The sequence below is a fragment of the Equus caballus genome, chromosome 8 (genome assembly GCF_041296265.1).
Source record: "Equus caballus isolate H_3958 breed thoroughbred chromosome 8, TB-T2T, whole genome shotgun sequence".
In the NCBI taxonomy this organism is placed as follows: Eukaryota; Metazoa; Chordata; class Mammalia; order Perissodactyla; family Equidae; genus Equus; species Equus caballus.
The window spans coordinates 72,270,001-72,284,222 of NC_091691.1; the positions used below are offsets into that span (position 1 = coordinate 72,270,001).

General features: G+C 43.1%; 1 protein-coding gene across 5 annotated transcripts in view; it reads left to right on the forward strand.

Moving 5' to 3' along the window:
• SETBP1 (SET binding protein 1) overlaps window positions 1-14,222 on the forward strand; it is a 360,545-nt gene that overhangs the window by 10,055 nt on the left and 336,268 nt on the right. For 4 of the 5 annotated variants that reach the window (XM_023647725.2, XM_023647729.2, XM_070275633.1 and 1 more), the window contains exon 2: window positions 10,668-11,324. In XM_023647725.2, coding sequence (XP_023503493.1) covers window positions 10,839-11,324 — 486 coding nt within the window. In that variant the 5' untranslated portion in view covers window positions 10,668-10,838. Of the gene's footprint in view, window positions 1-6,562; window positions 6,752-10,667; window positions 11,325-14,222 lie in introns of those variants that run through there. The other variant, XM_023647726.2, reaches the window with a different exon arrangement.

Sequence of the window (14,222 nt, forward strand, 5' to 3'; positions counted from 1 at the left end):
GACAAGTTTTAGCAACAATGCAACATTTCAATGACAGTTCAAGATAGTTCAAGGAGAAATATCATAAAGGAAGAGAAAGGGAGCTAATATTTGTTTAGCTCTCTGGTATGCGTAGTATCTCCTTTGTGGCAGAAGCACAAATATCTCAGTGTCAGATTACACTTTATGTTCAAATGACAATGAGCAAAGCCATTGCTGAATCAGATGGTTGAGAAGTCAAGGAATTTGAATTAAGACCCAATAGGTCTTGGGGTGAAAATTAGAGAGCTTTGAAAGAAAGACTGTGGTCTTTATTATCTGTTCGATTATGCGGTTTAGCCTGCTTTCAAGTCTATCATTTTCATCCCCAGTTTACAAACGGCATGATGGAGGACCAGAGTTTAAGTGGCCACTAAGTATTTAAAGACTGGTGGCATTATGCTTCAATGGAAAGCAAATGACATTTGGAGTTAGAACTACCTCTCTGATTTCAATGAATTTCTCAACTTCAGTTTTCTTATCTGTAAAATGGGCACATCTCAAGGTTAAATCAAATAATAAACTTAAAGCACCTGTTATATATCAGATGCATGTTGAAAACAGGATCATTTTCTCTACCACGTGGACGTCTCTACTCTACTTGGACAAGAAATATTATCATCACAGTTACTTCTTACAGGTCTACCATATTTAACCTACTTAGGTGCTATTCTGCATATATTATTTGCTTTTTTCCTTGTAAGATTCTGTGAAGATACTAGGAGGGCCGGTGAGAAAACTGATGCCCAGAGAGTTTAAGTGGTGTGGCCAGTCAGATGGCAAACTGGTTTTGTAGCTCATGTCTGTAGAAGCAGCTAGGAGTATTTGGCTAAAAGCTGACATTGCTTTGCGTATGAGAGACATCATGATGTAAAAGTAAAAGCAGAGGCTTTGGAATCATATAAACCTGGATTTGATTGTGGATCTGGCATAGGTAGTGTGTAACCCTGAGCAAACTATTAACCTCTCTGGACCATCATTTCCATATCTATAAAAAGAGGACAGGTCTTCTGCATCACAGGGTTCTTGTCTGGATTAAACTGATAATGCCTGTAAAGGCCATTGGTTGTGTTTACCCCTCTCTCATTACGAGTGTGCACTCTCCTTGGCTGCATGGAGCAACAGAGACCACAGGTAATACTACAGAACTGGAGCTCAACCTGGAAACTTGAGGATTGGCCCAGTCAGTGCTGTAGAGATCTTTCCCTGGGGGCCCAAGACCCATGGCTCCTGCTGTTGTGTTGTGTTGTGTTTGTTATGGGTTCCCAGAGGAGGCACTGTTTTTGCAGCTAGAGCTGGAACTGCTGGTTAACAGCATGCCCAGCCTCAGGCCTCAGAAGCTTGATTCTGCTTCTCTCCCTATCAGGGAGATTCCCCAGCCCAGGACTGATCCTTAGTTTTGTGTTAGGCTCAGCTGACCCAGCCGGGCAGAGCTTCAGAACCAGCAGGCTCTATAAAGAGGTGGAAGGTACCACCCCTGTCTTGAAAGTACCTCTGATTGTCAAGTTGAGGAGATAAGACTCCGCACCTGAGAATGTCAGAGCTGGAGGGAGCCACAGAGTTCACTTCATCACATCCCCTCATTTTACAAATGAAGATGGGGAGACCCAGTGAGAAAATGAAACTTGCCCAAGGCCTCCCAGCTCCAATTGGCAGAGCAGGGAATTGAATCTGGAATTCACGGCTGAACTTAGTCTTATTTCTTCTACGAGACAGACTGGGAACAAGGAGAAAGCAATACCCAATATCAAAGCGCTCAAGTTAGCAGGTGCAAATTAAACTACTTGTTTGTGCTTCCTGTTGTGTAGGGAGCTAGAGGAGGTTGGTCTCCAACCCTTGTCCCTCAGGTTTTACTTGGGATCTGTGAAGAGAAGGCACCATTTAGCCAAATGCTAGCTTAGGTGACAGAGACTACGAAAGTAAATCAAATTTACCAAAAACATTTGAACATCTGCTAAGGTGATCCCAACGTATTATTTCATAAATATCTTATTTAATCTTCAGTTTCTTCTCAAAACAACCTGTGAGGTAGGATTATTACCCAATTTCCACATAATATTTGAGCCGTTTAAATATATTTTCCAAGAACATGTTTGCTAAGTGAGAAAGAGAGGTTAAGTAATCTACACCTGTGACGTCAAATTGATGCTACTTCATTGTGCTTTTCAGGGAGATAACATGGCGTGGACACTTGTTATTGCACTCTTACTCTGTGTCTTCACTATGCTCTGAACTGTGATAGAGACCCATGTAAAACCCAGACCCTTTCCTTATGGAGTTCCTGGTCTGGTGGGAGAGAAAGATAAGTAAATGGAAGATGGCAGTATCCTTTGCCAAATGCTTTGATAGCAGAATACCCAAGGAAGTGAGAGCAAGACCATCTGTGAGTATGAGTGTGAGACTGTGTGTGTGCACATGTGTACACACAAAGGGAAAGGAGTAGAAAAGGAAAGTCTAGCCTGTCTTCATGAAGGAGGTGAGCTTCACCCAATTCTTGAAGGATGACTTAGAGTAACCAAGTGGAGAAAAGAGAAAGGGCAGGTCCGCCAGAGGAAATAACAAGGAATCATATGATGTAATGCAAATCAGCAGGATTTGGGGGAGCTGCAACTCAGGAGATGCTGCTGGGGAATGTGGTGGGTGTAGTAGTCTCAGCTTGGAGGACAGGAACTGTGATCAGGAAGGGACCACATAGACATGTCCTGTAAAGAAGCCACTGAATCTGAGCTTTCTTTGCTGTAGACCATTGGTGTGTTTGCAGGGTCAGGGAACTATGGGGCAGAGTTGCCTTTGCCTTCGCTGATTGAGAGCTGGGTAAGGTTGGGTTACTTGATCAATTTATTAGTGTTTATGGAGCATTTACTCTGGGTATTTTTGCAGCAGGAAGGATTTCAGAGACACATCACTCAGAGTCATGAGTACCTGAGTCAAATGGTGCCTAGCTGGCCTTTGATACAGCCTCTCATTCAGCATTCACTCAGCAAATAATTTGGAGTTTTGCTGCATGTATCAGGAGCTGTGCTAGGCTCTGGGGGTCCCACGGTGAGCCAAAAAGATAGTTCCTACCTTCAAGAGCTTACCATCTGGTGGAGGAGGCAATGTTGAAACTAAGAGTGACACAAGTATTTAAATATAAAATATAATAAATGCTGGGAAAGAGGAGTACTGTGCTATAAAGGCACAAAACAGGGCATCCTGATCTGGTTTGTGAAGCTCAGGGAAGCGCCATTTGACTTGAGCCTGAGTAATGAAGAGGCATTAACTCAAGGGAGTGGGAAGAGGATCCCAAGCTCATGCAAAGTTCCCTAAGTGGAAAAAAATCACTTCTAGTTTCCCACCTAAATACCTTGGAAGACATACAGAAAGTTGAATGCTCAAGCATCCCCAAAGCCAAACTCAGTCAGTCTTTTGCCAGAATCTGAGAAGGGATTATAGGCTAATGAGCCTAGGTTGAAAATATAATGACTTCCCTATCTATAGCCGGGTAGAATCACACTCTATCCTTTTATACCATTTGCTTCCCAAAATCAGAAACTCGTAATTTCTGTCAACTAAAAAAATAGGCAGTCATCAGGGCTACTGCACGGGCAACTTTAACAACTAAAGATGATCTCCTCCCTAACGTCATTATACATAGTATTCTCAAAGTCTACAGCTATCAGAAAGCAAATGGGCAAGACTGGAGGAGGGAGCTTTGGGAGGAGTAGAACTAGAGCACTGACTTCTAGGTGGAGAGGTTTCCTCAGTAAAGTTCTGAGGTAGACATAAAGAGTCTTTGTCACGGTGCGTATTGTGGATTTCAGCTATTCAGAGTTTCAAAGAATCCAGCAGAAGAATCCCCTCTTAGTCCAGCAAAACAATAGTGCATAGATGTCTACTCTCAGTGGTGTTCTAGTAAATGCTTAACACTCTGTTCTCCGGATTTTTTTAAGCCCTGATGTATGAAGTTTGCTGAGTCCTATTGTGTAAACACTCCTATCACAGCCGAGTTTCAAGCTACCAACTTGATACTGTTTAATGTGGAGTTGGGAAGAGATACACATGGTAGGCTCTTATGTGCTCCTAGAGGCTGGCTTCATCACGCACTGTACTGTTCACTGGAAACTGCAATGATCGGATCACTGATAACCCCAACAACTCAGGAGGATTTGACTGTTTTCAAGACGGATGGAAGATAGAGTCAAAAGCAGTCCAGTACTTCCTCTGTAGGCCAACACTACCCTGTATGACTCTCCTCATTAGAGCATGAGTAAAGAGAAAGAATCTGACGTGAGATCTTAGGGAGTAAAACATTCAAAACAAGATAAAAGGAAGAGTATCATGATAGTTATTTACTACATCAGTAAAATAAGAAGTTTTAAAACCTTCCAGACATCTACAGCCGGAAGAAGCATGACCCTGATGGAACAAGAGCAGAAAGTAACAAGGAGAAATGTGGAGATGGAAAGGCATCAGAATCAGCTCAAAGGAGGATGAATAAATAAAGAAGGATTGCAGGGATAGAAAAAGTACAATAGCAGAATTAAAAATCCACAATGTAGTCATTATAGACAAAGGAGGCATGGAAAATCGGATTAAATTGGTATCAGGGAGGATGGATTAGGGTGTGTTCCCTCACCACGCTAAATATAGAGATAAAAACTGTGAGAGAGAGAATGAGAGAAATGGAGAACAGAGATGAGAGTTCCAAACTAAGAACTACAGGAAAAACTTAGAAGAAGCCAGAATCATTGAATTAAAGAAATGAATAAGGTAATAATTGAAGGAAATATTCCTGAACTAGAAAGAACCTGCCCATACAGATCCAAAAAGCTCATCATGTTCCAGGAAAAATAAAGGGAGGGAGGTCCACACTACACTCATTTTGTCATTAATAAAATTCTACCATCATGAAAAAAATCTTCAATGATAACAGCATAAACCGAGTTACCTACAAGAGAAGCAAAGCCAGGTCAGCCTCCATTTTTTCTTCTATTACTTCAAATGGTAGAAGACATTCTGCAGAGTTTGAGGGGAAAAGGTTCTGACCTGAGGGTTCCTTGTGCAGCGCAGTGCCTTCTACATGTAAAGATGAAAGAAGTGCCTGGTCTTAGGGGGATTGCAGAGTAGGGAGCTAAGGTGCAGATGAGGATAAACAGCTCTAAGGGAGTTTGGGAAAGGTCGGCAATAAGGCAGGGAACTCTTCCTATATTTGTGATTGTCTGCCTTTAGGACTTTATGAGGTACATGTGTTATTTAAAATTTTTTTTAATAAAGAGCATGTAGTTCTACAATAGCAACAAAGAAGATCAAAACCTTGACCTAACGAGGTAGATCAGAAAGACATTATTCCATTTTGTTGATGAGACACTGGGCTGAAAAAGTGCTTATGATGGCTCCCAAGTGGCAGAACTACAGAACTAGGTCCAGAATCCACATCATCTGAGTCACTGTTAAATATACCAATGGCTCTGTGGGTTCCACCTTGTCATCCCTTTGGAAAGCAGCAGTCAGGGTGATGATGGCCTGCACGTGCGCTGGGAGCAAAGCAGATGAGAGAGGTGGATAATGCTGGAACACCCAGCCTCATTTGGTTTATTCACTTATTAATTCAGTCAATCAACATTTCTTGAGTATCCCTTATGCGTTGGGCATTGTGTTAGGTGTTGGGATTGCGTGGATGAATAAAATGCCACTGATGCTTAGTGTTAAGAGACTTAGAACACTACTATCAGGGAAAATTCCCCTTAAATACAGAATAATAGTGCTCTATGGTCAAGGCAGTTGGTAGGGATAGGCACATAGACCAGGCAAAGCCTGAGCCCACCAGAACCATTTGGAGTGCTTGGGAAAAGCCAGAGTGCTAGGCCCCACTCCTCGATCCCTAATTCCATAGATAGAGCTCGAGAATTTGCATTTCCTCCAAGCTCTGGGATTAGTAAGAGTTGCCCAAGGCTGCAGATGGAGAATGGATTTTAGACCAGGAGAAAATCTTCCATCTTACGAATATGAAGGGAAGAATTATGTACACTTTGGGACTCCTTTGGGTTATGAGACACATCTAGCCAAGCAGGATTGCCCTGGTCCCTAAGAGAAGTAATTCTGTAGGTCACACTATCCATTCTGGAGTGTCTCCATGGGTCTATGGCTGTGCAGGGTAAAATTACAAAGTCTTGAGTATGGAAGAGATCTTGGTCCCACTCCAGTCATTGCTGAGATGAGAATGGAGTAAGGGACTCAAATGGAGTAAGGGGCTTGTCTAGCATCTCACTGCCTGTGAATGGCAGGGCCAGGAGTAGAGGTCAAGTTTCTGGACTCCTGTCCCAGAGTTCTTTCCAGGTAAACATCACCACCATTCTCCTTCTTGCCCCTCTGTTTTCCTGGGATCTGCTAAGCAGTTTTTCCTGGGCAAGTATTAAGTATTTCTTAAATAAGTTATATTCTTCCTAACCCCACCCGCCAGGTGTCCCCCAGAAGTCCTTCAGGCAGCCAGGGAAGGGTTAACTTTTGTTGGACTGGAAGCCTGAGCTAAGGACAGACTGTCCATTGTGCGCCCGCCCCCTCTGGAGGAGTCACTGACTGTTGGAATGTGACAAGGCAAAACGTTTTCACCTTGCGTGGCTTCCCCTCCTCTGTGGGTGTGTGAGTGAATGCGTGTGCCCACACATGCATGTTGGCAGAGGCGCACCACAAGAGGACTCGCAGTTGTTTCCCAGACTGACTGCAAAATCGAACTGTGAATTTGGGGTGGCAGGTACGTGCCGGAAGAAGGCAAAAGGAGAGCAACAGCTTTGTGTGCTGGGTGAAGTAAACAGACGGGTTAGGTTTCTTTGCTCCTTGCTTTTGAAAACTTCTTTTTATTTGTATTTTCCTAAAGTGAGGGGAGCATGTGCACAGGAAGGGCTGGATTATCATTTTCAGCACAGGCAGTGAATTTCGCAGGGGGAGGCATGGGTGGGTGGAGCTGCCGTTGGAGTAGTTTGAACCACAGGACTGTGAATAGCTATCGGGGGCTAATTCATTTTCATTCAGAAGGAACTTCTTGAAGTCCTTCTAGTGCTCAGTCCTGCTCTGGGTGCTGAAGCGGGTATAAGTGTTGTACAATCACACTCGGTCTCAGCCTGAGACTGAATTGCAGTTGAGTAAGGAAAATGAGATTTGTGTACTCAAAACGACGTAGACAATGAAAGACTAGTGTTTAGTGGCAAGCTATACAGTTGGGTGCAGTGTAACTCAGGCCAGGAAGTGAATGCTGTGGTCCAGAGTTTGCAAAATGTCACCATGGAGAAGTGAAGACTTGAGCATGACCTTGACATATGAGAAGGCTCGGGATCTGTTTGCTCATTTGTTCACTCATTCCTTCATGCAACAAGCATTTGGAGAGCACCAGTTGTATGCCAGGCATTGCACGGATCGGTGGAAGGGGATACAAGGAAAGATTCTTTAAAAATACCAAGGCAGAAAGAATTCTGTATATGTATTGCTGCTATGGAGACTGGTTTGACTTGAATAGGGATTGCAAGTTGATGGCTAATGAGCCCTAAGACTGGAGTCTTAAGGTGAGACCAGTATGGAAAGTCTGAAATTGATGTGCTCCTGAAGATTGGGATTATTTGAAACTGTCTTACTGTTTCATCTCTAGCATTTATCATGTCACACTCACACTGCCCTGGTTCAAGTCCTCATGCAACAGGAATCGAATTTCAGCTGAGCCTCCTCTGATCTCCTTGCCTCTAATATCAGGTTCTCCTAACTCACCCTCAAGCCACGTGCCAGAATTATCCTTTGGAAGCATAGCTTTGATAGCGCCCCTTCCCTGCTGACATCTCTTAAATGGCTTCCCATTACCTGTAAGATATAATCCAACTTGTTAGTGTGACTTTCAAGGATGTCCATGATCTGGCTGCAAACTTTGATCTCCAGCCGTACCTCTCACTGGTCCCCATTTTGTACCACACCTCCTAGCCAAACCTTAGCTTTCTCTTTCCTGAGCATAACTCTGCCTGCTCCTGCCTGAGGCCTTGCCTCGTGCTCTTCCTTCTGTCTTCTGTGTCTTCCTTCCTCCCACTCTGTTGAAGCCCCTCAAGGTCAAAGCCATATCCCATGCTCTCCTTAAAGACTTCCTGTGTAGTTTCCTATCTGTCTGTCCACTCTGGTCCAAGTGGAAAACATTTTCTCTTCTCTTCGTTTCTGCCCTTTCTTATAGGACATATAAAAATCTGCTCTGTTTTATTTTTCAAATCTCTCTTGGAAAGTATCACCTCCTCGAGGAAAGAGATTGTCTTTTCATTGTATCTTAGGATCTTGACTTGAGGAGAAGGGTGAATTTTTATTTTTTCTGGATCTCTTACGACTTGAGTTTTAAGTTTTGGAACTTTGTCTTCTAGATCAGTTAGTCAGTGATTTATACTATTAAATGTAAGACACTGTGAAGTGAATAATTTTTTTTAAGGGAAGATACTTTCTTAATATTAATGATATATCCACTGGATTTACCTCTTCAGTCCTCTGAAGTTTAGATTTCACCTTCTTTTCTCTCATCTCAGAGCCTGTGATATACATTGGCCTACTCTGGTTCAAAGGTCCAAATGGACTTAGTTTAAGAACATTTTATGGGGAATATGCCTCCACTTTTGCCCTGACCCAAGGATAGCTTTATAGGTATGTACTAGGGAATTAAAATGCAACATTAGAGAGTCATGCCGGACGGAGTAAACTGTTGAACACTACTGTCATAAGAAAATTTGGCTTGCAATTTGTATGGATCTGGGGTACAAGCTAAGAAAGACCTAGTGGATTCTTACTGCGTGACAAGCAGGGACATGTTCTAGAGCATCTTGATGTCTCCAACAGCTAGTGTGGTACCTGACACTAGACAGAGAGCCCTCAATGAATTTTGACTTGAATATGACTTTCAAAAAGTTGTATAAGGTTTTGGGCAGATAGGCAGATCAGTCCAGATGAGACAGAGAATCTTACAAGTAAAAGAAACATCAAGTGTCTCCTGGTCTAACTGCCCTCCCCCACTGCTAAGTGGAGACTTTCTCTCTTTTGTAGCATGGGGCACAGGTGGCTGCTCAGTGTTTGCTGACAGCTTCAGCAAAGATGCTCATGCTCTCACCAGGAAGCCTCCTCTCTTCCAGAAATGCAGTATTCATTGGGTTTTCCCCTAAGTGGAAGCGGTTGTAAATGTGTCTTTCTGCAGGGCTGAGCAATTTCCTGGAGCTGAGTATGTGCCTGGACTTCCCTGGGGAGCAGGGTCCGTGTTGAAGCCCTGGCTGCCTTGCTGGCTGGCTTCCACACAGGGTGTCAGCTGAAAATGTACTGATTCCAGAGGGAGAAAATATGCACCCGGTCTTCAGGTTTCCAGTTCTTGGCTGTTTCTGAATGTATCTTTTCAGGCGTCATTGGGATGTTTTGGTGGGCACATTGGCTGGCCAATACCTTACACTGATGAGCTCAAAGGTGGAAACCTAAGGTGTACAGTAATGTCATCTGCTGGGAAACTTCCAGAGTATTCAGCCATTTAAGAAGGCCTGAGTGTGATCTGTCTGATTGCCTAGGGGTGGAAAGAGATGATGTCTTGAAGTTTTGTGCAGCCCCAGGCTCTAGGTTTTCTCATGAGAATGAGCATTTGGGCTTCTTTTTGGGCTTTGAAAATGATGAATATGAAATTGGGACTAATGGGACGTACAGTGAATAAGGGTGAAGGATAGCTTAGCTGAAGCTGTGATAGCCCGCAGAGAGCCTGGCTGATGTTTTTCTTTTCCTCTGAGAGGAAGGCGGAATCAAAAACCAAAGATCCTGGGGGTGATTTCTGATACGTCCAAAGGCCTGTAAAATGCTCCCTTTCTTTTTTGGTTGTTGTTGTCATGTAGACATAATGCCATTTTATTTAAGGACCAGAAAGGGAAGTAAAACTCTCTGGAATGGCTACTTTTTTCTAAACAATTAATAGTGATTAAATATCTTTTGTGTCGATGGAAACACTTTTAGGGGTTGTTTTGTATTAATCACAGCGTTAGAAATGATTTCCCACTGAACTCTTTTTGTTTTCCTTTTGCAAGCCTGCACCTAAGCTTTGCATTTATTTTAAGAAATAAAGATAAGACTTTGCATAATTCAAATAATTTACAATGAAAAATGATCAAGGAAGAATGGTCAAGAGGTCGGCTAAATGTCCTTCCTCCAAGGGAATGGAGAGCTTGACCCCGGCAGCTCTGGGGTTGTGTTCAGCTTTGCAAACTGTTCTTCATTTGTGAGAGGGAAGTGGTGCAAGAAGCCAGCCAAATGCAGTTCCCACAGACCTGAGCATCAACACTTCAGACTTCCCTTTCGTCATGGTTGGTTTTGATGGTGACTCAGCCAGCTGTGGCTTCAGTATAAGAAGCTTCTAGCTTGTTACTGGACTGGAGGACTTGCCTCTCTTATCTTTATTCTTGGGCCTCCAGCCATAAAAATTAATAACAATTCAATGAAGGGCTGTGTGTGTGTTTCGCCCTATGCTCCAATATAATCCTATTTGGGAATGTGCACATTCTGGTTTGATTTCTTTCCATCATTTTTTCTGATGCCATAGATAAGAGGGACGGGGCTTCTGGAAATTAGCTTGAGTTACTTTTGAGATCATTTTCCTTCCTGCCATGGCTAATTATCTCTCTGCTTCTCAGTTGCAGATCTGATCTCTTCTGAACACCTCACCGTGTCTGCATCCCTGGGACTGTGAATCCAGCAGCTGGACCACTTTGTCCTTGGAATTTTGGGTATCCTCTCTTCTCACCTTTCCCTTTTCCCGTTTTCCCTTCCCCCTCCTGAGAACTCCTGAAGACTGTAGGATTGTCATGGAGTCCAGGGAAATCTTAAGCACCTCCCGGCAAAGAGGGAGCGAGTCGGAATTCCTGCCGGTCTCTTCAGCCAAGCCCCCCACTGCTCCTGGCTGTGCAGGAGAACCTTTGCTCTCTGCTCCAGGAACTGGGAAGGGGATCCCAGTGGGCGGAGAACGCATGGAGCCAGAGGAGGAGGATGAACTGGGCTCAGGACGGGATGTGGATTCCAACTCCAATGCAGACAGTGAGAAATGGGTGGCAGGAGACGGCCTGGAAGAACAGGAGTTCTCTATCAAGGAGGCAAACTTCACAGAGGGGAGTCTGAAGCTGAAGATTCAGACTACAAAGCGGGCTAAGAAACCCCCAAAGAACCTGGAGAACTATATATGCCCACCTGAGATCAAGATCACCATCAAGCAGTCTGGGGACCAGAAGGTGTCCCGCGCTGGGAAAAATAGCAAAGCCACAAAGGAGGAGGAAAGAAGTCACTCCAAAAAGAAGGTAGGGAGCCCTGTTTCGTAGGGTTTTTTGTTTGTTTGCTTTTGCCATTTCAACTTGTAAGGGTCTATTTGCTTATTACTTATTTATTTCTGAATTACCAATGTCCTTAATGAAATACTTAGGGTCTCCAGAAGAAATGCCTCTGATATCTTGGTATAGTGTCCAATTTATTATTATAGTTTTTACCCACTTGAAAAATAATAACTACCAGAATTATAATTCTGGAGAGTTCCTTTTATTGTGTAGCAGCCCATTGGCTGGGTCAGATCTGGCTAAGCTGTGACAATGTTTTGAGGTGTTTTTTTTTCCTTTAAGATTTGCGTCAGTTCTCATAGTCAAGAGTGGGCTGTTGAAAAATTATGGTCAGTTAGAACAGTTCAGAAGTGTTATAAACTCCTTTTGGTTTCAATTACTATTGTAAATCTTTGTCAAATAGGCGAGTCGCTCACCTGACTAAAGAAGTTCAGTCTCCGTAGTTAGTGAGGCTCTGAGAGGGCTGGGAGATCCTCACGCTGAAAGCCAGTGGTGAGCATCAGAGCTGGAACTGGAGAAAGAAAAGGGGCAGGCGACTGACCTGAATTTTTGTCTAATACATCATAGACTTTAAAGCTTGGGTGTTGAATGAACTTGGTTGACTGTCATTTTCCTCCTAAAAGTCAAAGATGGGTGTAGAAAGCAGCTCTCTAGGAGACTGAGGGAGTCATTTGGTTGGGACGAATGGATCCAGGTTTCCTTGTACTTGTTTTGTATCACGGCAGGTTACAGTGAGCTCCCTTCCTGTGAAGAGTGTGGCACTCAGCTATGATAGCAGAGAACTCCCTAGTCTAGAAAGTTCTTGTTCCCAAGAATGTCTGGGACTTGTGAATAGTGTTGAAAGGTTCCCTCTTGTTGACGGAGTTTTGGGTTCTAGGCTGTAGGTGTTAATCAGAATCTTTGTAACTCTCTGCCCCACATGTTATTTATTTGGGCTCTAGACATGATGGATTAGCTAAAAATGGCACATATACATGAACCCCTCTCCTTTATAGCCCAGGAATAATCTGTAGTGTTTCTGTTACCAGTGGTGTTTGAGCTTGTAGTCATTTACAGTAGAGCTGCTGGGAATCAGGATTTTCTTTATCGTAGGGTTTTGCGTCTTTCATCATGCTAGGTGTTTTCGGGAATTTGTTGCATTTAAAATTCAAAGACTTTAACTAGAAGAGACTTTCTAGGGTGACCAGTGCCTCCCAGTTTGCTCAGACTATCTTGGTTTTAAGACTGAATGTCATCCATCTAGGTACCCCCTTAGTCCTGGACAAGCCGGGACAGTTGGTCACTTTGCTTTAACATTTGGATCACGAAGGCATCTTTAGAAATTGACTTGTGTTTACAGAGCATATAGGCAGTGCTTTCCTCTTTCCCCTCCCTATTACAACTTTGCTGTGCTTTCTGGTTCTCTCTCATAGAACCAAACATTATTTAGATGCATGTGGAAACTCGAGATTCTTGTAAGCAAACACAACAGCTCAACTCAGTCTCCACTTAGAAAGTCAGGTTTTGCTTTGCAGTTGGGTCTCTTCAGCTTTGGAAATGAATATCTTTGTCTCTGCTCAGTGAGATGGCCCGTTCTTTGTTTGCTGTTGGATTTTTGTGTAGGTGGGTAGTCTTGAAAACTGTGGTTACTGTTTTTCCTCCATGCCCATCACCGTGAGGATTTGAGCAGCAGCCCACAGTTTTTTGTGTGCAAACCCAAATTCACTACCCCAGAGAGAGGATAAGTTGTCTTGATCAGGTACTACTTTGCCTAAAGGCACAAGATTGTTCCCAAATATAGCCTTCTGTCTGTTGGAATGCCCTAGAATAAAACTGGAATTTGTGACATGGGTTGATTTCAAAACTGAAACATGTAGTGGACCTCTATTCTCATATCTGAAATTTTCGGGTTGGTCATCCTCGCTCAAAAAGCTGGATGCACTTTGTATGCTTCATTGAAATTGCTTCTTTGAGTATGTGACTTACCAAGTAAATGTTCTAAGTCTCAGAAATTGGAGGGGGCAGAAAGGAAGAGGAAGGAACGAAATTCAACTCATAGTGCTGCATTATGCTGACACGGTAATGAAAATATCCACAAAAATTTTCAATTGTTGGGAGCTTACTTCATATTGTGCTTCTCCAGTCTTTCTACATTTATCTATGCCTAGAGGTATTACTTCCCAGAAATGAATGAAAAAAAATTATCAGTACTGAGTTGTAATCACTTGATAGATGATAAGAATATTCTCTGATGTCTATTGGATTAGAACGTTAACTTTATTACTCTTCAGGTTCCTGTTATTTTGAAAACTGGGAGTAAGCAAAAGCAGAAGCTGAGGTGGAGGGGTGGAAACCTGGTCTTCCGTTTGTATGGAAAGCTTCAGTGGCGTGAACTTGCAGAACTTACTTATTTGTATGAACGTGAAGCAACCAGCAACATGACCAGTAATTTGGGATACGGCAAAGGAGGAGGATGGCATTTCATAAGCAAGAGATCATTGTCTAACTCTAAAATCCAGTCTTCTGGGTCTTTTTTTGTGAATCAAGCCACTTATTGAAGAAGTCACATGGAGTGGCCCCTGGGAGTGGCGTCAGGTCCTATGCTAGGCACTAGGATGGATGCCCTGTTGAGCTGGTCCTTGAGCTGGTGGAGACACCCATTCAGGAGTTGCTTGAATATATGTGCTGACTTGGAGTAGGGGTCGGCAAACTATAGTCCCTGGGCCAAATCCAGCACCCTGCCTGTTTGTGTACAGCCCACAAGCAAAGAATGGTTGGAAAAAAATCAAAAGAATAATATTTTGTAACTTGTGAAAATTATATGAAATTCAAATTTCAGTGTCCATAAATACATTTTTATTGGCATGGAGCCATATCCATGTGTTT